Here is a 23,624-nt window from a genome sequence, read left to right as displayed (position 1 = left end):
GGGTGCTAATAATCCCTGGTCCCAGGGATAATCCATTTAACAACAAGAGACAAGATGGGAATGTAGATAGAAACAGCCTGCTGAACTTTTTTAACTTTTTTTTTTTTTGCGTCTTAGTGACAATAATTTAATTTTAAGATAATTAAAAAAGATTGCAAATTATGTCACATTTCACACAAAAAATCAAATGAAGCTTCCATGCACAAAATGCTAAAAAAAAACACCCAAATATTGGAAGCACAAACAGGGTGCAGAGTAGCATACAGCTAGGGAAAGTAAGAACTTTATCAATTCATTTAACAATACAGTTAAAGATGGGAGTTGGTGTTTAATTCTGTTGACACTTCAAGTCTACAAGTTTTCACAAAAGCTGACACCTGCCCAGTATATTTGCACTCAGGCATGTTAAAAAAAAATCATAATTTCATTCATACTAGCACAATTAGCATCGATCTTGGGCAAGCAGCAAACTGAAAACATAAAAACAAATTATTGTATGCTCTGTAGGCCTATAACTGACACAATAGAAATCCCACAGTCATTGGAGATGAGTACTTAACTGTCCAAAATGTGATCAAGTACCACGGCAACCTCGTCCCCAGTGCTCACTTTATTTCCAACCTAGTTTCCAATAGTAAGCCCTGGATAGGAATCTTTCTTCTTGAATCCCGATTCGTTACCACAATTGGCTAGTAATGGATCTTATCGTGTACTTGGTGCTATTATTCACAATGTGCAGTACGTGTTTTCGCGATCATTCGTCCACGCCTTCTCGAAAATACTAATTTCCTTTCCAAATTGCTCATATCAATATGAAATGTGATACTGCATGTTGTCTCGATATAAGATCGTAACTGTTTAATTCAAAAAATCGTGTTTTCGTAACTTACGCCGTGCTCACGCTGCGACGAATTGACTCTGTTTTTTACCCCAGACACCGCATACAAAAACAAACGCTAATGTAACGCATATCCAGGCACCAGATTGTTCCTCATTTGCATACGTGTTCAAAAATCTTGCACATGCAAATGATCCAATACCAGGGTGAGAGAGCAGGTAGTGATGGGCGCGTACTGCTCGACATCTTCGGGACGAGGTTGGTACCGCTGTGCTTCAATACTTTGTATATTAAATGGATAGGAATCCTCGATTCTTTGTGAAATGCATACATGTGTAACTCAAAGTGCAGAAAGTAAACTTAAGGCCAAAAAAAAAAAGTCTCCGGTTTCTGGTATGCGCGCGCATTGCCGTAGCCATGCGCGTCGGCAAAATGAAAAAGTTTTTTTTTCAATGAAAGATGATGTCTCAAAACCGCCAAACTCATAGATTTGACTAGAATCCTGCTACTGCACAATTTTAACGTGTTTTTAGATGGGGTTATGATCGAGAATAAGCTTTATGTGGCCTCTCTGGACTCCCATATATTTGCACTAAGTTTAGTCGGGCACCATTTGCAGTCATCAGCCGACATTTGAAGCAAAAAAGTCAGGTAAAAAAAAAAAAAAGCCGCGTCGCCGCACCACTTTTTGGACAAGCTCCATACCAGAAACCAGAGACTTATTTTTTTTGGGCCTAATGTCACTTTTTTTGATAATGCGGATTTTGTTTATAATGGTTCAGGAAATTGGTAAATGTATTTAGATTGTTCTCCCATTTAAATGTGTAAACGCCACATCCTTATCCTTCCATCTTATTACTTGCAAAGGTATTCTGAGGGTATTCTGTCAATTGGATTTTTTTCAGCACAGACAAACAAGTAGACAAAAAATGAAAATTGCGAGAAAGAATGAGTTTGAAGAAAAACAAAAATGTAGACAAAAAACTTTGGCTTTTTACTTGGTTTTCCACCATTTGAAAATTGCTATTAAATAAGAAGTTTCCCAAACAGGAGAAAATATTCTTAATTAATTGGATTTTTTTGGGTGCATATAGGCCTATATGATTTCCTTAAATCTTTTTTTAATCAAGCTATACAAAGTTGGAAACACTCCTAAAATGGAGTTGTTCACGCAATCCACACAAAATGGTCTATTTTTCAGTTCAGACATGTTTTGTCAGACACAAATGAAGAGCAAATTAAATCATAACCTAGATATACTATTTTGATGATGTCTATATAGCTTGTTTCATAACTGAATGTTGTAATGTAAGCCTGCTTTACACGTGACAGAGAACTATTTTGTATGCTAGACAGAAATACAGTGATTGTTTGCACCACACATCTTCTACTAATACAATGTTTTTCAGTCGTCTAATGATCCATGTCTCTTTCATCAAATCAATTTTTCAAATAATATCAATTTGTCAACAAAGCCTACACGAATGACCACTATACTAAACACAACTTTTAAGAAAAAAGAGCACATCTTCATACTTTTCAACTTGTGAGTTCCAAAACTATCACTTAACGCTATGAGATTCTAATAATGGCGAAGAAGATAGACGAATGACTTACATCCAATATTTGTTTTCTCCTAAAAAAATCTGTTCAAAAAGCATGCAGGGGCCTGACTGATCCATGTCTCTTTCAAATTTGGTAACAAATTATGGTTTTAATTAAAGGACCTTGGACCGAAAACCTTTTTAGAAATCAGAGGTTTTACATACCGACATCGGGGTTTCGATGCGATGCATGCAACATGTATGGATAGGCCTAGCTTGGGAAAACCCAGCTCCAATGCATCATTCGGAATTTGACAATAGAGCTGTGGGTACATCTAGTTTTTGTCCAGCAGCGGAATATGGCGGAGGCCGTGATATTAATTTTGGCCTCAACACAGCCACCAAAATAAATAGTTTTTTTTCATATTTTAGTCAGTTTTGTTCTGTTTCAAGTTGATCATTTACTCATTCACGAAGCAACGGATCAACTTGAAACAGAACAAAACTGACTAAAATATGAAATTTTTCCAACCGCTGGACAAAAAGATGTGCCCCAGCTCTATAATGTTGAATTCCCAATGAGCATTGGAGCTGGGGTTTCCCAAGCTAGGATAGGCCTAAATTATTTATGAACATTTTGTGAAGTCAGAACTTGAGTAAAAACTCTGTCGGTGAGTGAAAACTCTGATTAATCAAAACATTTTCTGTCCGAGGTCCTTAAAAAAAAGCAGTTGCCAAATTTTAAGAGACATTGATCAGTCAGGACTGCTTTTTGGAGAGATTTTTGTCCGAGAAAGGGAAATTCTGGATACAACTTATAATTCATCTATCAATGCCGATTTTGAAAATCCATAGCTTTATGTTGACCCCAAAATTGATAGTGCTGGAAAGCACACAGGTGCATTGCTTTTCTACATCATGTTATTATTATTATTATAATTATTTATTCGGCATAAAAACACACAAACAACAAAAACAAAATATTTAACACTTAAGTGAAAGCCAGAGGCATATATTTGGAATTGAAAAAGTTTACCTAAGAGCTATGACCCGAGACCTTTAATTCCAATACCTCTGGCTGCACACGATTATATGTAATTATATAAAAATCTAAAAACAATTAAAATTACAACACATTAAAAAATCAACTTTTTTTTTTTAAATTTGGCCATCTTAAAAAATAGCCGGTCAGGCGGCCATTTTTGGAGGGAAAAAATAAGGGCCTCCCGCTTCCTTTTTTTCAAAAAGACAGGACACTAAACCTTTTTAAAAAAAAAGTTTGCCTAATGCCGATGTGAATCAGTGACCTGCTGGCCTAGTCCATGGGGCTTACGGCTTTTTTACATCGCCGCCAAGCCTCTCATGATCTTATTCATCCTTGCTTTAACCCAAGACTAATTTTTCCCATTTCATCTTGCTACCCCATTTATACCCCCTGCGTAATCGCGTTGTAAAAGCTGCGCTAATGCCCAATGAAATTAGCAGGGTGTTGTCAACTTCATTGACAGCATTACACGGGCTACTGGCTCGTAATTCTTCACTATTGTTCGTATGCTTTTCATTGGGCACATCAAGTCACTCAAAAAAGAACCACGGCTTCAGATGTTGTTTTTATCTCTGAGCGCGTGGTGACTTCTACAGCATACGTCCGTGCTTTCATCGGACGTGTTATAAAGTTAAACCATCACGTGTCAACCACAACATGTCAAACATATTCGAATAAATTCACTTACGACGGAAAAAAAATATATCGTGAAAATTTGACCGGAACTTACTTGCGTAAAGTTGAGTCCATTCAGCGGCATGCACTGTTCTTCTACCCTCTCAATGGCACCTGTTCTTTTATTCATTCTCATGGCTTCTTGGGCAAGGAAAAGATCCAAAACAGGGATACCTCTAGATTTGATATCTGCTTCTGTCAGAGCGTTGACCATGAGCATGACCCATATTGGTCGTTTCCTCTCCCAGTTTCCAGCAATGGCGTTGAAAAGATAATCAGCATACAGACCCCTCCCTCGCTGATCCGCTGTCATCCATGACGGCATCATGATCTTGACATACTCCAAATGTTCCCTCAATCTCTCAAATAAATCTCTCGGTAAAACATCACTGAGGTTCTCTCCATGAGGCAGCAGTTGACAGTTGGTCAGTGTCGATATGGTGTAGGTATCCGTGAGATCCAACTCGAAAAAAATATTCTCACTCTCACTGAATGCCTGCTTTATGTTCTCCGGGATGTAATCCCAGACACGGGTGTAAGGAACGTGGATCGTACCGAAAAAGTAAGCAGGGGTGTCTCGCTTCACCCGCCAAAGAAATGAATTGACGCCCTGTTGGGAAACATGAAAAAGGAAACATGATGCCGGGTATAAAAGCATGCCAGTACATTTAAAATTAAAACCGGACAAATCACAGACCTTGGGGTAAACAACTCCAGAACATAATTTTAAACGCTGCGAGAGGAGTGACTAAATGGAACTTCAGATACCACCCCGTGAAACGTGGCTGGGAACACCTACCTCCATGCTTGGAACAAGACCTGAATGTTCACGATCGAAGTAAGACTCCGCGTAAAGATCTCGGAAAAAATACACCAGGTTTGGAAAGGTTCGCTTTTTAAACGTTGCACACAGTTCAATCTGGTTCTCTTCTAAATATTCGCGTGGTTTGCAAAGAAAAGGTATTGCATATCATACCAATCTAACAAGCGAGTACTTACGTCTGTTGTGTTTCCATTTTCGCAGAGTAATTTCTCCCGAAGCCTTTGAACGGATCCCGAAATCGGCCAGGCAAGTAAAAACAGGTAAAACGCGGGAATCAACCCCATCATCCATGGATAACCGAACCCAGGCATTTTCCTGCGATTAACACTCCTACCATTTGTCGGACTGTCAATAGCCGATGACGAAGAAGTCAGTAGTTTTGTGTTTGTGGAAATTCCTCTTGATCTGCCAGTGTCCAATGTACGCTTTGCGCACACGCGAGGCATGCACCTGTCAAGCCGAGTTTGTTACCGCAAGACACCGAGCCGAACGGGGCAGTCCCCGAGTCCCGTCCTGGCAGGAACTTCCGCTCCGATACTCCAACTTCAGTGCCAATTACGACACCCACACACAGAGTCACAACACTAAATTTCTAAAAAAAAAATACACCCAGGCTCTGTAATATTCCAACTGTCCAAAACAGCCATTCCAATGCTACAAGAAAAGAGTACTGGCAGGTTTTTTTTGTACACATAGCGACAGATCGTGGGCCGATTTACTATAGGTAGTGTCCGTGATGATTCGCCAAACATGCATGTATATAGCGTGTTCTACATGCATTCAGGCATTGTGGTTTGAAGGGTTTCTCCGGTGCATGACAGGAAGCCATAGGCGTACAGTGCCTTGATCATGCTGATTGGTGGGTTGGTACTGTAAGCCTGATCAATCAAAAGACCGCGCGAGGGACGTACGTGTGTCTGTACAGTACAATGTGTCCGTGTGTGTTTGAAGCATCATCGAGCATGCAAGGAAGTTGCTGGATGAGTGTTGTTACGGATGGGGATTGTAAAACCGGCTGAGATTTTTGTCACTTGTATTATAACAAGAGTGAGAACCACATGAATCGTGTTAGTCAGAAAAAAAATGTGTAAACATCCTTTCACCAACATGACCAATCAGATTGATACTGAAAAAGATGGCATTGCAGGTACTCAGGTGTAGTTGCGGTGGTGCACATAAAAAAAGAGTACAGCCACTTTCTCACGGAAGGACTACAAACAATATGCATATTACTTTCACCTGGTTTGGTTAGAAAATCGTGGGAAATTATTCCTCGCATTGCTTACCTTAAGATCATACGACCTTCAACGATATATTGCTTTAATAATACATTAACTCAAAACTGTGGTCATCCAATAAGTTTTGTGATTCACAGTCCACCAGAATAGTTTAGGAAATCACCTCGCATGCGAGTGGTATGATATGCTTTTTACAATATATTTGATTACACTCACTTTTAAAATTACCGTTTTCGCAGATTTTATGTTCCAAAATACATGTTTGCATCCAAGATCAATCTGGGAGGAAATTTATAAGTCAAGATAAGTTCAGCTTTGATAATACGCCCATCTCGTTTCAATGTTATTACACGTACATTGTAATTCCCCAGCAAGGATACGATTCCTTATCTTTTATGGTTGTAGCGACTGAGATTATAGGGATTGCAGAAAAACGGGATGATGGGTGATTACGTAGTTTTGTTGAATATAATGCTACATTATAATAACCTCGAAAGTCTTAGCTCTGATTGAAAAATTCCAAGAGGCTGCATGACAAAATGTTTTAACAGAATCCTTCAGTTGCTTCTCAGAGAGAACAGGCCGAATGCTGGATTGTAGCACGTAACCATCCTCTTACCTGGATAAAATTGCTGTACAATTATTGTACTGCTACAAACATGCAGTTCTTTTGAAAATTTATTTCTCCATATACAGGCACAAATGCTCAGGAATGGCTTCCTTGGTATAGTTTTCAATTTATGAAATTAATATATTAAAGTCTGTTCAAAAGCACTCTGAACATCATTACGGAATGAATTCTTCGAAATAGGAGATGATAACCCAGACATTTTCTTGCATATTGATGGCCTTCTATCGCCCATTTAACAGTTCTTCACTGTTCAAGTGAACACAGTTTGGAAGGATTGGGATTGTGGCTTCAAGTTGTTCCCCATTTTAGGTGCGAGTGTATTTTCTTTTGTTTAGAATCATTTGAGTTGTTAATGGTGGATCGACAAGAGTGGATATTTTTATTTGGTTAGTTGCTCAAACAAGGTTGACAACTTTTTGTTCATATAAGCCCCCCCCCTAAGAGAAAACTACTTATGCTAGGTGTTTTATATCCTTAAAACAGTAATTAACGATGGTGGAAACAATTACAGTCGGGATAACTGTTTTGTGTTTTCTCTGGGTGTCCTTCTATTTTTTTTCTTTTTCTCCACACTGTTTTTGTTTTGATAGTAACCGACAGAAGCACTCAATAACCTTGAGTAAATGCCCAGTATGTGCCCTTTCTTTCATAGTAATTTTGCTTGTATTGCAAGAAGGATAGGGTATGTGGTCCTTCCGTAAATTCACGTTGTGGCCCAATCATTTTAAAAACTTTTAATAGCTGAAGAAGGTGAAGATGGCCCGTAGCCAAATCCTTAAAGTAAATGCACCGTGACATTGGATCCGGTCCGGTTTCATAAGAGACCTTCCGACAGCAGCCTTCAAACGCCTACCAATTATTATTAGCCCTGATCAAAGGGACCGAGGTGATTTCACCCGGGATAACTGTGGAGTTGAGTGAAACATATTTGAAAAGAGGTTGAATCGAACTTGAAAGAAAATGGGAGAGAATTGGGGGAGGGCTTGATGCTTAAGGAAAGGTGATATTGTGTTTCATTTCACAGGAAATCAATGCATCACAGTAGTTAATGCATGGGTCCGGTATAGCAGGGACGGCGGAACCGGAGGGGGCCGATGCCCCACTCCCACCACGGAAAAAGTAGCGATTTTGCCTCCCACTTGGAACATTGGCTATTTGCCACTAAACAAGGGTTAGTTATCAAATTCCTTACTTTTTCAAAAACACGCATCGGCCTCACTTCACGCATATTATGCATTCACACAAACAATAATTGCCACAAGTGCTACCAAATCTGCATTGGAGTCACGGTTGCGCCCGACGTGAGTAACGTCGGCACTGCCGTGGATGTATGGCAGGCAGTGCAATGCCACATGTAGCACCATTTAAAAGTGTTTGAAGTTGGCGCATGTAAAATACTATTTTATGAAGGAATTTCACCAACGACTCGTCCTTCCGTATTAAAACCCGGCAAATCCGGAGAAAATAGCGATAAAAGACAGTGAATGCATTTTATAATGACAATAACGGGTAGTTTGCGTCGAGCTATGGTACTCAAATTTTACTTTAGGCTACTTCACTGGGTCTTCAGGGTCCAAAATGTGATGAATATTGGATCAATTATAAGTGTACAGGTAAATCTTATTCACAAAAAAAACCCGGAAATCTGTATTGACTTCATATTCAAAGGTTTGTTTTCAAGCAAGGTACGAGTAAAGATTGCGGATTTCCGCCTAAATTCCTACAATTCCTATACAATGCTTTTTTAGCAACATATTGATACCAAATGATAGAGCAGCGGCGAGTCAAAAAAGCGAAACCCAAACCCAATGAATTATATTTCATATTTAAAAAAAATATGTACCACCAAAAATAATGAGGACTGGAAAGCCAATTTCATAAGCTACTTTTAGATGAACAAATTGCTGAAATTGCCCAATCCATTCAAAGAATATCAGCATTTAAACACAATGACCCTAAAACCTCTTTCGTCCAAAAATGCGATTTCAAGAATCGTCGTCACAGTTAGTTGTCTTCAAACATCGCCAGCGATTAAACCTCAAGTTTAAAAGTTAAAAATATTTAACAAACTCCTTTTCGGAGGCCCGTATTAAAAAAAAAGGGGATTATATTAATCATATTGTTTGCCTATAAAGATATTGTGTACTACAGTTGTTGACAGTTGTTGAAACAAGTATTACGTGTCATTTTCCTTTTTGTTCCAAACAGTCAGAATACACAATAAATTGGTTTTTTTTTTCTTTTGGACGAAACAGGTTTTAGGGTCATTGCGTTTAAATGGCAATATTCTGTCAACGGATTAGGCAATTTCAATATTTTTTTCATCTAAAAGTAGCTTATGAAATTGGCTTTCCAGTTATTATTATTTTTGATGCTATACACATTTTTTAAAATATGAAATATATTTTTTGAGGGTTTGGGTTCCGCTTTTTTTTTACTCACCCTGTAAAATCAAGAACTCTTCAATTCCCATAGAAGTTACAGAAGCGACATTGCTTCCCGCACATGCGAGTATGGGACCAATGTCTACACACTTTTTTTATCATTTTAAATCAAACCTACAGATTATTTACATACAGGCATGCAACTGGGAAGTCACAAAAAAGGAGGAAATTCAAATCTTTCCCAGACTTTGTACAGTGTTTTTCTATTTTCAATGGCACACATTGGAAGTGAAAAAAAGAGAGGAAATCAGCTGATCCGAGGAAAATTTGCATGCCGGTAGGTTAACCTGAGGCAGTTAACCTTGTGGAATTTAGAGTTCAATATTCGTATGAATTCCTATACACTTAAATCGATCATCGATATTTTTTTCAAGATAAAATGTTGAGAAAAAGGGTCAAAACATCATTTCTAAAACAAACATTATCCCATTGTTATATTTATATACAGACACTGATAAATTAATTCGATCTGGTTGATTTATACTACATAGGCCTACTCACATAATGCTTACATACACTGTGTGGACGATCTATTGGTTTCCTGTATAGTTAAGAAAGTAATTGTTTAAAAATGTTTCCACTCCCACTGGAATCAGGTTTTTTTTGACAGTGAATTTTCGACCTTGTTTCCCTTTCATGTTCTACTTCATTATGGGACCTATAATCCTGACATTTAAATACATTTTAAAAAGGTAATGACTTGTATTTACAAAAGTTATGTAAACAAGTCCAAATTTTTACTTTTCAAATGGAAACTTGACAAAGTTGCAGTGAAGATGACCGACTTGAGGGTAAAGTATGCTATTCGCAAAGAACAGAATGCATGAAGATCCTGCCTACTTTTCAGCAACGAGAAAATGAAAACCAACTTACCATCATTATCTAGTTATAGTCCTATACATGTTTGTGTAACATAACATTGAACAATACATTTTCTTTTTGTTTTCTCAGGAGAAAGTCTGGTTGGCCAAGCATCTTTTTAGCAGGCAGTGTCGATGACATCCGTCCGTTTGGATCTAGTCACTGAGAGGAGATCATTGCAACATACATCACTTGGTTTTATCAAAGAAACATTAACTATTACATGTAATTGAAAAGAATTCGGTCACAAGATATACGGGGCAAAAAAAATATTAAAACTTGATTATAACTTTACCTAATAAAAAGATAAATGTTAGCCTTTTTACTACATAAAAAATCCCAAAGTATGGCCTAATTTTTACCAATGATTTCAGTAAAAAAATTGTTTTTACCAAGATGAATTAGGTAAATTTATTTACTCACTCTCAAAGTAACTTGAAAAATCTTACACCTGTTGTTTACAGTTTTACATGTTACTTAACTTTCAAGAGGTTCGTATGGCACATTGCAAACATGTAAAACCTGTGGATTTTTTTTTTTACTGTGTGCCGACTTGAGCAGGTTGGACCTTCTTCATACAAAATCTATGGGATTCCACATATCTGTCTGGTTCTGCGCATGACGGTGTTCAGTGCACGTCAATTACAGCAAACCCCATAAAACTCTCAGGAGTCAACACGGATGATAAAGGCGCTCGTAAATTACCACCTTTTCCGGAGATTGCCAGTCAAGTCGTCCAGAAAGTGTTGACGGATGGAAGACTGGTGGTTTAGACTCGGGGTAGACCGAGGGAATGGATGACTGCTCTTCCAAAATAAACGGAGAGATGAAGTAGACCACCGACACTGATAAGCAGCTTTCTTAAAAAAAAAAATTCAGCGCCTGTGCACTCCGGAGTACTGGTCTGGTTATTTATATGATGGTTTAAAGGGTGAAACCCGGGAAAATAATAATTAAAAAAAGAATTATTAAAACTATCAAAAACTTTAATAAATTTAGAATTCAAGAAATCAAAGTTATACCAAAATAAATATTCGTCTGAAAATACTCTCGAAGATTTCATCGAAACGCCCGACTTTTTTTTTATATAAATAGGTTTTGGCATTACAGTTTACACAGATATTCATATGTTAAAGATGTACTGTCCTTGATGTTTCGTGCTTTACCCTAAAATACATTTTTTTCAGTTCTATTTCTAGCAATGCAGTTTACTTTTGAATGAGACATCGAATGCCCAATGGTTAGTTGTGGAATTACGGCCCGATTCATTTAAGATTTCACAGGGTATAGACTGGTTCCCATCACTATAAGAAAATTCGTCAGGAAGAACAAAGTTGAATTCGTTAAAACAGCACTTACACTCAGTACACTTTTAAAGGTGAAGTACGTAAAGACACCATGCATGCCTGCCTGCCTGGCAATAATGAGTTTTTGAGTCCGACATCAACGCGTGGGTCACCCATAGTGCACTTCTTAGATGCTTTCTATCGGCGAGACAAGAACCACGACTAGATTGAAGTAAACACGGTTAAACCGACATAAATATTTATGGTGGGCGTCGGGGAAGACCATCCATCTCTGAAGTCATTAACGAAGGGGACGCGATGGAATGAGGCGAGACTAGGGATGGAGGAAAGATGACAGACGTTCCAATCACTAAGTTGTCTTGCTATGCATGGTGGCCTTCAGGAGGTGGTAACGAAAGTTGGTCTGAAAATGGGAAAAAATTAGCACAAGCAAAAGGCGCTCGACACATCTAATCTGTAGTTTCATACTTGGCAATGAAGTTGTCTCTCGATTCTGAATGAACACTGCGAAACCTTGGTAACGTGCGTTGACTTCTCAGTATCATTTTATCATGGAGTAAATGAAACCGGTATACGGGAAACACACACCTCGCCAAAAAGTGACCGATTGCAATTTACATCACCATTTGCTTGAAGGTAGGGCAAAATACCGGCAATCTTCATCAACATAACAATGGTCAGACGCAGTACAGCGATAGCGTTCTCGGAATGGCCTACACGACTGTAATCTGAACTGGAACAGACACATTGATGTCATTAGTGGGAAAACAGCAGATAATCTTTGGAGTTGTAAAACTATTAGTCAGTTTGTTTCTTTGCATTCGATACAAATACTTATGTTCTCCCTCGCATTGAGTATTATGTTATTTTGCCAGTATGGCAACTACCTATATAGGAAAAGTATCTAAATGAGATTCAGATTCTACAGAATCGTGCGGCCAGGTTAGTTTTGGGTTGCCAAACTAATGAACAAAGTTGTGAAGGAACCTTGGCTGGATGACAGGTGACCAACAAACCTGTTTAACTTTGTAATTTACTGTTCACTGTTACTGGATTTTGTTCACTCTGTATTGTCTTTCAACGTACAATTGATTATGAGGAGCGTGATTGTTTTGTCATTCTTTTTTGTTTTTAATTGTTATTTAGAGTTTATCTTATTGTATTCCCAAATATTTGTCTTTTGTTTTAGCTGTCCATTTGTGGGCATTCATGAAGCATTACAAGCACATTGTGAACACCCACACACACCCCCACCCAGTCGTGTTTTACTATACTCATGAGGACCTGCCCCTTTCTTTCTTTTGTTCCCTTTCGTTTGTACTACTAACTTTTTCTCGACTGCTCTCATAAGGTTTGTACACACAATTCTCCCGAGGACTAGTGCCCTTGTCCTCGGGCAGCGTCTGGCCCATTGTTATCGCACACACCCCATTGTCCCAAGGCCTCAGTGGTATCCACACCATCCTACTGTCCCTCTTTTGTTTGTACTGGAACTTTTTAGGAAGACTCCCATATGTTTTGTACACGACCCCAATCGCGGACGTATGCTGGAAATAGCGGACGATATTGTTCTCTTTTGTTCTCTGGCATTTTTCGTCAATGGTTTGAATGCCTGAACACGCCCATGTGTCTGTTTTAGATTGTATTTGTATGTGAATTGTAATTATGTTCAATCTGAGAATAACATCTCGATGCTCAAAACTTCCATCAATTTCTATCAAGCAAACTTTCTATTTTCCCAGAGTCGGCTTTTTACTGCTGCATACATTAAACATGAAATCTGAAAAGCCATTAAAATCTGAAGCAGGAGAGACGCAGTCAAATTTCAATTTCAGCTATAACTCGATGCATCACAATGAATATAGACAGCAAAGAGACAGCATAATAAAGATATCTTTGAGGGGTTGGGAATTTGACAACTTACACATCGGGATAAACTTTATTATGTAATAACGACGAAAATGAAATAACATTTCAATAAAAAAATCTACTTTTCTTGAAAGTTTTAGAACAGATCTAACAAAAGAGTCAAAAGAGCAAAGTTTGCCTCATTTATTTTTGTCTACTATGCATCAAAATGTAACATCATATCAACACAAAAAAATGAGAATACTTATTTGAAACAGGAAACCTGTGTATACATGTAATTCTCTTTTGTTTTCGTACAAAAATGTTTAGCTTTCTGAAATTAAAAATGTTGGTAGCCAAGGCAGTCGTTCTGTTCAAAATATTTCCGGTTTTGTCCTTGAGCTTTGTTTTCTTTATAAATGACATACACATGTTTTGGTTTTACAACATCATTATCTGATATTAATCTTAGAATAATGATGGAACCTTGGCCTCCTACAGAAAGGTTAGAGCATTGGAGCTATTAGCCAGTTAATGAGATGGTCATACACCTGCCTTTGTGGCTCCCTGGAGAAAGGTACATTGCAAGGAAAACACAGTTTGACTTATTTACAGGACATACAGTATGAATGATAAAATAGTTTATAAGAAAGTGTATTTACTTGTGGAAGTATTTTCCCCTCTGGAAAAAACACCCATTCTGGACAGCTCACACAGATAACATCTATGGTATGTACTTGCCCTTGAAGTTGATGCAGTTGCCTTGATGAGTTTTTACATTATTTTAAGAACCTACAATGTTAATTTCAAACCTTTGTTAGCCTTGAACAAACTGAAAAAAGGAGTGGATATGATACAATTTTGTGAGTTTTTTTTGTTTTATCCTCCAATCCAATGACAAAGATTTACTTGGATGTTATTTGAAACAAATAATGAATGTTTTGCATTCGTACAATGGTGAGAATATTTTCATGAGTTGAAAAATGGAATGTTCGATTCAAGTCGGCTTCGCCTCGCTGAATGGACAATCAATCTTTCAACTCATGAAAATATTCTCACCATTGCACTCATAAAAAATCATTATTTGTATATCATAATACTCACAATAGCTTGGGTTATGGTTAAAGCCAGAGTCCATCATTTGCAGCTATCCAAAAAGTAACTGGCGTAATTATTGTTGAAAAACATACTTGGTTGAAAGATAGTAAGGGGACTAAACTCCCTGTGAATTTCTGGCAAGCTGTCATTTTGAAGAAATCAACGAAAGAAGGCCTTTCCAACGGTGCGTATTAAGAAGCACCCTAGAAAGAAGCACCGTAGAAAAAAGCACCGTAGGAAATTCAAATTAGTAGTTTGTTTTGTTATTCGGCGAAGCACGCGCAAGCATTGGCATGACGCACACGCGGTTGCTATAAATTGTCGGATCGGTGCGCAACATCGCGTAGCTGCAATCGGCTCAGCGCGAACGTATCTCGGACGCTGAATTCAGGCCCAATTCAAAACATGATTCAGCAACCTTTGATTTATAATTGAGATCCTAGAATGCTGTTTATCTCAAAATATACAGCTGAAGCTGAGCTGAAACTTCATCAGGTTAGTTGTTCAGCACCTTTCTTTAGATTTTGAGCACTTTTGTTGCTTCAAACGAACAAAATGCACAAACTACAAATGATGGACTATACCTTTAATAAATAAAGGCAGACTGCCTTCATAATCAAGACATAAAAAAGACGTCTCGTTTGGATGCAAGCCTGGAGATTTTCTCACTCTTAAGACTTCTGAGGGGACCCAAGAAATGCACAATATATAGATGGCCATGTGAAACAACATGTGGGCAGACACCCTTTGTGATAAGATGTCTTACGTTTCTTTTTTCCCTTTGTATATTATAATACTCACCATAGCTTGGGTTATGGCTAATAAATAAAGGCAGACTGCCATCATAATCAAGACATAAAAAAGACGTCTCATTTGGATGCAAGCCTGGAGATTTTCTCACTCTTAAGACTTCTGAGGGGACCCAAGAAATGCACAATATATAGATGGCCATGTGAAACAACATGTGGGCAGACACTCTTTGTGATAAGATGTCTTATGTTTCTTTTTTCCCTTTGAGCGAGTCGTATGGAAGGGTTGCAACGATTTCTTCCAAACTAAAGCCAGACTGACGCAAAGCTCATTGTTGGGGTGTCATTAGCCTTTGATCATTTTTTTTTTCTTTCAAAGATTTAGTCTAAGACTGAAGGCGGAACACTAATTTAAAAGAAAATAAGGTGTCAGTTGGAAGAAAAAAAGTCTATGACTTTCTTATACATAAGTATCCCAACACAACTCCTTAAGATTTGTCGTTGAAGAGCTCTTTAAAGTTCTCTAAGAACAAATCGTGTTTCTATTTAAACAAACAAACAAACAAACAACCAACCAATGAACAGCCCAATAAACAAATAAATAAACATACAAACAAACAAACAAACAAACAAAAACTACAACTTTGGTCACTCTTTCCAAGTCAGTCACATACCTTTCCGAAGACAATAATACATGTAGGTTGCAGGGTTTAACAAGTGGTAATATAAATTTGTTGCACTCAGTAAGCCATGTTTCCTTTGAATGAAATGGAAACAAGTTCTGCAGGGGGAAAACACTTTCATCATCTACAGTTTTTTTGCATAGTGGATGTAAATGTCAGCAACAACTTACATGTTGAAATGCAGTTGTTGTCATTATTTAACTCAGCAATAACAGATACAGTTCTACCGACATGTACAGTACTAACAACTCTTTAGTAATCACTGATCAACGTAATGGGGGTCCACTGCCTCCACCGCCTCCTCCACCCCTACCTCCTCGTCCTCCACCCCCACGACCTCCGCGACCTCCTCCACGGCCAAACGTCCCTGTAGAGGAGACAGAAAGATTACTGAAGTCAAGAAGCAAAACGTAATAATAAACAAGGCTGCACAAAATCTGGACTGAGTAGGGAGATGTGTACAGTCAGGTATACAAAGCAAGTTAAAAACGTCATAATTTACGTCAAGTACAAAATATCGATGGGCAACTAAAATTCCAAAAGCTTTAGAAGATTGGAATGAAAGTAATGCTACACTCCATCCATGATCATTTAAAAACAATGTCATCGATGGCTACTACCCTTAAGTGTTTATGCTTTCAAGGAAAAGAGCTTTTACCTTCACATTGTCAATTACTGTTTTATCCCTTCAAGTTGGGCTTGAATGAAATGAAATGGCCATCTGAGATGGCGTAAATATTTTAAAAATTGGTTTGAAATTGTACAAGCCAAAATGAGATGCAGCTGACTCTGAAATCAACTTCATGGAGCCACAAGCAGAAAATATTGCTTTGTGAAGTTTCAAACTGCAGACAATAAGAAACAAACAAACAAAACACTTTAAGTGACATTTCAGAGTTAACCCTGTTTTGTTGGCAAGGTATTGTGTCTGTGCTCAGCAAATTGTGCACTAAGAATCAGTCAATTTAGTCTGTTGCCCTATTTCAGCTAGGGGCCTGATGAAATCCTGAAGCCCGAAATCTGAAGCAAAGGTTTGTGGAATGCTCCTGGACTCTTCACCCCTTCACTGCTTTAGTACACTAAACGCAAGGGAAACAATTCTGCTCAATTCTTCAATGAAAGATGGTGAATAAGTTAAGCAACCAGACATCATCTTGAATAACTTTTGATCATCTCGTTATCACATCTTGCGATCATTCCTCAAATACTTTCCTGAAGAACTGGAATAATTGTCCATGTGTATTAAAAATGATGAGAATTGATTAATTTTAATAATAATAATAAACAGTTCTTATAACCTTGAAATATTTTTTGAAAGGGCTTTTTCCAAACCGGAATTTGGTATTGTGCTTTTATATGACACACTAGTGGAAATAACACTTCAACAGGTAATTTTGTACAAGTTACTTCACAACCAGACAAGGCATTCGAGAAATTGCATTGCATTGCCTTGGCCAATTAACTATGGCTGGCTGAACTTGTCACAGCCTACAAGAAGTCAAAGCACTTTGTACCTGTATACAATGTAAATCTGTCATTCAAACTCAAAAATCATCAATTCTTAGGATTAATCTGCAGCAAAGATAACAATATTTGCTGGGAAAAGGCCAGGGCATACCAACCGCAAGATCTGGTGTTATGCACACAACAGTGATAAATCTGAAAAAGGTGAGCTATTGCAAATGTTTGATTGATGGGAGAAGTCATATGTGTAAAATTGGATGAGGCTGTCACTCAGATCAAAATTAAAGGGGCACCTATCAAAACACTAAATTTTCTGTAAGACACTTTTATGTTGTAAGTTTGATAAGATGGAACATATCAACCCTGATCTCAAACTGTCGGACTTGTATGACTTGTACATGACTTGTGACTCGGACATGAGTCACAATGTCAAATGACTCGGACTTGACCTGCGTGACTCAGGACTCGACCAAAAATACCACAAATCACTTTTTTTTCCAACAATATTTTTACAAATGATTTTGAGACGATCCTCTCTGACCAAGCGATACAGTCTGTGCGGTGCAGAAGAAAAACATCTAAGTAATATACACAGCAGCACGTGCAGATGGCTTGTTTCTGATATATTGATTTGAGAAATCAATGTAATCAATGCAAGCTTGATAGTGTTTGGTGCCAGATAATCTTTTCCGGACAATTGTGATTTGCCTTATGGTTTTACATGGATTTGAAGTTCATTAAATTAGAGAAAAGCTGTGAAAAAGATGGAAACATCTACACTTTTAGCAGGTTTTCGCAGCACTCAAAAGTTATTTCCAATATATATTCAAGGTGACTTGTGACTTGGACTCCGACCTGACCTTTGAGACTCATGACTCGGATTCGGACTCGACCTGTATGACTCGAGACTTGGACTCGAGAGAGGTGACTCGGACTTGGACTCGATGTTTGGTGACTTGAATACAAGTCTACAAACTGTGCATATATAGTGGTTTGCAAAAAATAGAATTTGAAGATAACTACATGTATATATGTTTTCCTCTAATGCCTTTCCATACATAATGTCAAACATGACAGCAAATCTATTTTACAAAATTATAAATGTTGTGAACTTGTGAAGTCATCAAACTGGGAGCTACAATGTATAGATTGAAGGACAAATAATCAAAATCCATTTACCTCAACTTTTAAATGGAATCCAGATTTAAATGGAATTCAAATGAACATGTGTAAACAGAAATCCTAATTATTCTAAATAGGACCTTCTACATGTATTCACGTATTCTCCGCTTTCATAAGACTGCACACATAATAGGGCATGGACCAGGCAACAGCAGCTTTGTAAAGTGTTGGAGGAATGTTTAACTGTGGATTCCCACCATAACGAATGCATAACATCCAAGTTAATATCATTTTATACTGCACATGCCCAAAATGACCTCATCAAGTTCTCTACAAAAGTACCACATTCAGAGAAAGAGAGGTTAATATTTGAGGTTTGCTAGTTGATTTTTTTAGTACAAATACTGAAAATATTTTTAAAAAATGGTGAGTAAGTTTGTTGTAATTCACGAGCAGTTTAAAAATCATTTACTACAGGAAGCATTTTACAGGGAGTGATTCACACATACAAAAATATGGATCATTTTCCAATTCAGAGAAAATGTATGTGGTTAAACATGTAAATGTGGTGTGCCACTTTAAAATGGGTTCAATCAAAGTGAAGCTTGATTTTAAAAAATATGCCCCCTCCAAAAACTTTTTTGCGCATATGACAATATGACAAAGGCCTTAGAGGTCCTTGATACCGACATTTGCATGAAATTTTGAAGTTGATTTAATAAGTTTACCCCTTCATGGGCTGCCAGTGGGAAAAAAGGAAAATCACCGTAACTAATTCATTTGTGAAAATTGCCTCCCAGCTGGAGTTTGCGCCTAAAACCCCAGTGCTACTCAACTAAAGAAGAACCCCCCCCCCCCCAAAAAAAAAACCACCAAAATTCCACCAAAAACAAATAACTTCCAGTTTGGGATCCTGTAAGAAAAAAAGAGAACACTGATTTGATTATTCTCACAAAAGCATCTCCAAACCTACACATTGCATTGGCTGTGAGATGGGGTGGATGACATGATTAATATATCCTGAGCATTGGACATCTATACTATAATTTTAGGGAGCTGGCCATGCTGTCCCGTGTGCCTGTCGCTGTTTGCTGTTGAGAATGGAACGTCCGGGTTGGAGCCTGTCTTACCGCTTCCGCCGCTTGCCCGCATTGCGTGGAATTCCCATCAGTGTTCTGCCGTGAAAAGAATGTGTTTGTACTTCGAAGAAGCAAAATATTGCTGGAAAGAAGTAGACAGACTTGACTTTGAAAAAAAACCCATAGATTTAGAAATATAGGCGATTCCACGGTTACTCACGTTACCTTTTTGATGTACTTTTGAGTTTCCTTGGGCTGTAATTACCTTGCTGAAAAGGTTTAATAACTGTTATCCCCATCGTAGATATAGTAGACCTAGACCTACCCAAGCACCAAAGATGACATCCAGAAACATGTGTTACATGTATTTATGATAAACAAGACGCACAAAATTGGTTACTCACGTTACATTTTCGGACATGCATAAAAAGCCAACATGCTTTGATCAAAAAGGATCCTCATACTGGCAACCTGTGGAAATTTCTTTTAAATGGATAAAAGACCATGCCATGGGGCACACATAATAAGAGTAAAACAAATCCTCCTGAATCTTGGTTACTCACGTTACGGTTACTCACGTTACATTTTGTCCCATCCATCTCAGAATTTTATGGCATGATTTTTTTTGACTAAATTATCATAATTAGTATGTTTCTACCCAAAAGGCAAGTACTCCAAGATAAAGGTTTTCATCTGACATTATTCTGATACTATTACAGTGTATACCGGTACATGCACATGTACTGATCTTCTATCAGGAATTTGATGTTTCCTCTAAAGTCCTCTGTAATTAAAGTTTTTTTTTCAAACTAATGCTGAGCCATCAGAACAAGCCTGTCATGTTCTGAAAGTCTGCTAAAACTTAATGTAAGCCACTATAGCACAAAATATAGATGTGGAGAGTGGGTTCCAGGATACCACTGTATCGGTAGCTTAGTGTGAAGTGCCTACATGTACCGGTAAGTGCCTACATGTATGTAATGGATTGGGTAAACATTTTTATTTCAATGTACAATGTAGGGATGTGCAGGAGTCTTCCGTATTCCATTAAACAAAACAACTAGAACGGCGAAGCCGCCATGGCTCGCTGTTGAAGGCGGGAAGGGAGGCTGAAGGTAGGGTTGGGGATGGGCATGATGGGGATCAGGATTCTGGTTGATGTGCCAAGGTATAGGAATCAGGTTTTAAATGCCAACATAAATAGTCAACAAATGTCCTAATAAATACATGTGCATGTACACATTTTTACATGGAAGTTTTCCATTGTTAGGGTATTAAGGACCCAGTTGTGGAGCCTTTTTGCAGCCCCACAGCGTCTTCTGTCCCCATACATATATTACCATGGAAGAACTCTTGTGTAGTATTCACAAATGCGGAACATGAATGGGTACAAGCAGACACCCCAAACCTTACCCCATCCCTGCCCCACCCCTCCCCCAACCCACCATAACCCCCTATCCACCCCAACCCCCTATACCCACTCCATTTCCCCCTACCAATCCCCACCCATTACCTACCAATCTCAATCCCACCCAAACTCCAATCCCTATCTCCTTCCCCTCCCCCATCTTCCCTTACCCCAACCCCCTACCACCACCAACCCCATTCTCACCCACCCATACATCCCCACCCCCAACTCCTACTCCAATCCCTATATCCCAGCCCCACCCCCTCCCCACCCTCCCAACCTCTACACCCACCATCCCCTACACATCCCCATCCACCCCAACCCCTACTCCAATCCCTATATGCCGCCCCTCCCCACCCCCTCCTAACCCAAACCCTACACCCACCTATCCCATCCTCCCGCTACCTGTCTCCCGCTACCTGTCTCCCCCTACCTGTCCCCACCCAAACCCAGTATTCCAAACCCAATATCCTCCACCCTATCCTCTCGTAACCCATCCCAATCCAACCCCTATGCCCCACCCCGACCCCACCCTCCCCTACCTATCCCTACCCATCCCTACTCCAACTCCATAAAACTAAAAGATCAAACCGAAGCACTTTCACATACATATGAATGCTCCTCCAGTGCACATGTTATACAGGTATATATACATGTACATGTTATGCCAGTATACATACATGTGTACTTTAACAATTAAAAACTTTAATATTTTCTTTAATTAAGATTCCTCAATAAAATCATAAAATTAACTGCAAAGAAATGAACCTAATTGTAAGTTATAGAGATGTATGTAAACTGCATTTTTTTTTACCAAGTTACCGGTAGCTAGAACCAAAAACTTCAACATTTTTATCTGAATGCGGACGGCCGGACGGACGTTCCAGCCAGACGGAATTGTGGGGTGATAGCATTGTGTTCCCATTATCCCTTTTTCTAAAGATTCCCTTCTGGGGTGATGTTTTTCTATTTGAAAAAAGTGGGGTGATGTGTTCTGAAAGGAACATCACCCCACAAGGGTGGTATGGTCAGAACGGACGGACAGACGTACGCCGGACGGACACCCGGACGCCCGGACGGAAATTGGTACAGGCTCGCATCCAGAGGTGGCAGCAAGTCATTTTTTGCAAGTCCAAGTCAAGTCACAAGTCCTTGTTTGCAAGTCCAAGTCAAGTCACAAGTCATTAGGTCCAGTCACAAGTCAAGTCACAAGTCATTAGGTCCAGTCACAAGTCAAGTCACAAGTCATTTGGTCTAAACACAAGTCAAGTCACAAGTATCTTTGTCCAAGAACACGTCAAGTTGCACATTATTTTGTCCAGCTGTAATAAGCTAAAAGAACCTGGCGTCAACTTTAATAATACGAGTTATTTTGAACATGCCTCCTTAATTCCCCTTTTTCAATGTGTTGCAATTACTATTCTTGTAGTTTATCACATATCTGTCGGATATTAGCCCTTTGTATACTTTAATAAATTTACTTAAAATTGTAGAGATAAATGTTGAAATGACATGAAAAAAAGACTTCACTCACTCGATTACATGTAGTATACTAACACTTTATTGTTCAATTTTCATGTATACTAAACGCCGACCAATGTGTTAGGCTATCCGGTATTTTACATGCAATTGACAAAGGCCTGCTTTCTTTTCATGAAAGGTTCCTTTCAAAGTTTGTTCAACCATTACATTAAGCAATAGACTTGGTCATTGAAAACTGTAGTTTGTTGTGACAGTCTTATTGAAAACTTTTGAAACTAGTGGGAACTATTCATTTTACTGGATTCAGTCACTGAGGTCTATTTTCTGGAATGAAACTTTCTCGCTGCAACTATAAACTGCATTTATAAACACCTTGAGTGGCCTTTTTGGGCCTTGTGTTGGGCGACTTCAATTGAAAAAAATCTATTTTTTCATGTACATGAAAAAAATCTATTTTTTCATGTACAGACTGTTACACTTCAAATAAACAAGATTTGATAGCATAGTATCACTCAACTTTGCTCTGTGTGGCCTCATAATTATTCCTCCATGACTGAATACACGTTCGATGGGGGAGCTAGTAGCAGGAACAGACAGCACCCTCAAAGCAAGAGGAAATAGTCTGGGGAGGCTGTTCTTATTTACCAACCAGAAGTGCACGCAACGTAACAGCTCAGCTCACTGATATGATCTACAGCTGCAGCTGGGCGAAGTAGAAACCGCACAAGCCAAAGTCCGTTTTTTAATGCACGTAAGGCGTAAACCGAAGAGCTAATTAAAAGTATAATAGCTTAATTAAAGTGTATTGGGTCGCTCGAGTAGCGTCTGACTTGGGTTGGTAACAAGTCATTTTTTGCAATCCCAAGTCAAGTCACAAGTCATTGTTTGCAAGTCCAAGTCAAGTCACAAGTCAAAGCTGGTATTTGCACTTGGTCAAGTCACAAGTCACAAAAATAGCGACTCGAGTCCGACTCGAGTCCAAGTCACATGACTCGAGTCAGCAACTCTGCTCGCATCTGCTTCGCAGCTCGCCAAAAACTTGATAAAATACTGTAATTGGATTCAATTTACAACAATTATGCTGTTTTAAAGACCATTTTAAGGATAAAATATGCTTAAAGGGAAAATACAACATTTGCAAACATCAAAAAATAAAACTACCAAATCATTTTGAAATACCTTGCTGGACTGTTAGTGAATGACAGTGTAAAGCATCCTGTTAAATCATGGCAACTGGTATACTGTTATTTTCAAGAAAAGTGGTATTTTTGTATCAATTTCCAAC

At 38.5% G+C, this 23,624-nt stretch overlaps 1 protein-coding gene across 1 annotated transcript in view; it reads right to left on the bottom strand.

Moving 5' to 3' along the window:
- The window catches only part of LOC119728242 (metalloprotease TIKI1-like), a 52,453-nt gene extending 46,525 nt beyond the window's left edge, over positions 1-5,928 (bottom strand). Inside the window, exons 1-2 of the mRNA XM_038200397.1 lie at positions 5,102-5,928; positions 4,158-4,712 (exon numbers count right to left, since the gene is read on the bottom strand). Of these exons, the coding sequence (XP_038056325.1) occupies positions 4,158-4,712; positions 5,102-5,371 (825 nt within the window). The 5' untranslated portion in view covers positions 5,372-5,928. The remainder of the gene's footprint in view (positions 1-4,157; positions 4,713-5,101) is intronic.
- Between the last annotated feature and the right edge of the window lie 17,696 nt (positions 5,929-23,624).

This window comes from Patiria miniata, unplaced genomic scaffold (assembly GCF_015706575.1).
Source record: "Patiria miniata isolate m_02_andy unplaced genomic scaffold, ASM1570657v1 HiC_scaffold_20, whole genome shotgun sequence".
NCBI classification, from domain to species: domain Eukaryota; kingdom Metazoa; phylum Echinodermata; class Asteroidea; order Valvatida; family Asterinidae; genus Patiria; species Patiria miniata.
The sequence above is the reverse complement of the archived record's forward strand: the minus strand, read 5'-3'. Positions and strand labels throughout refer to the sequence as shown.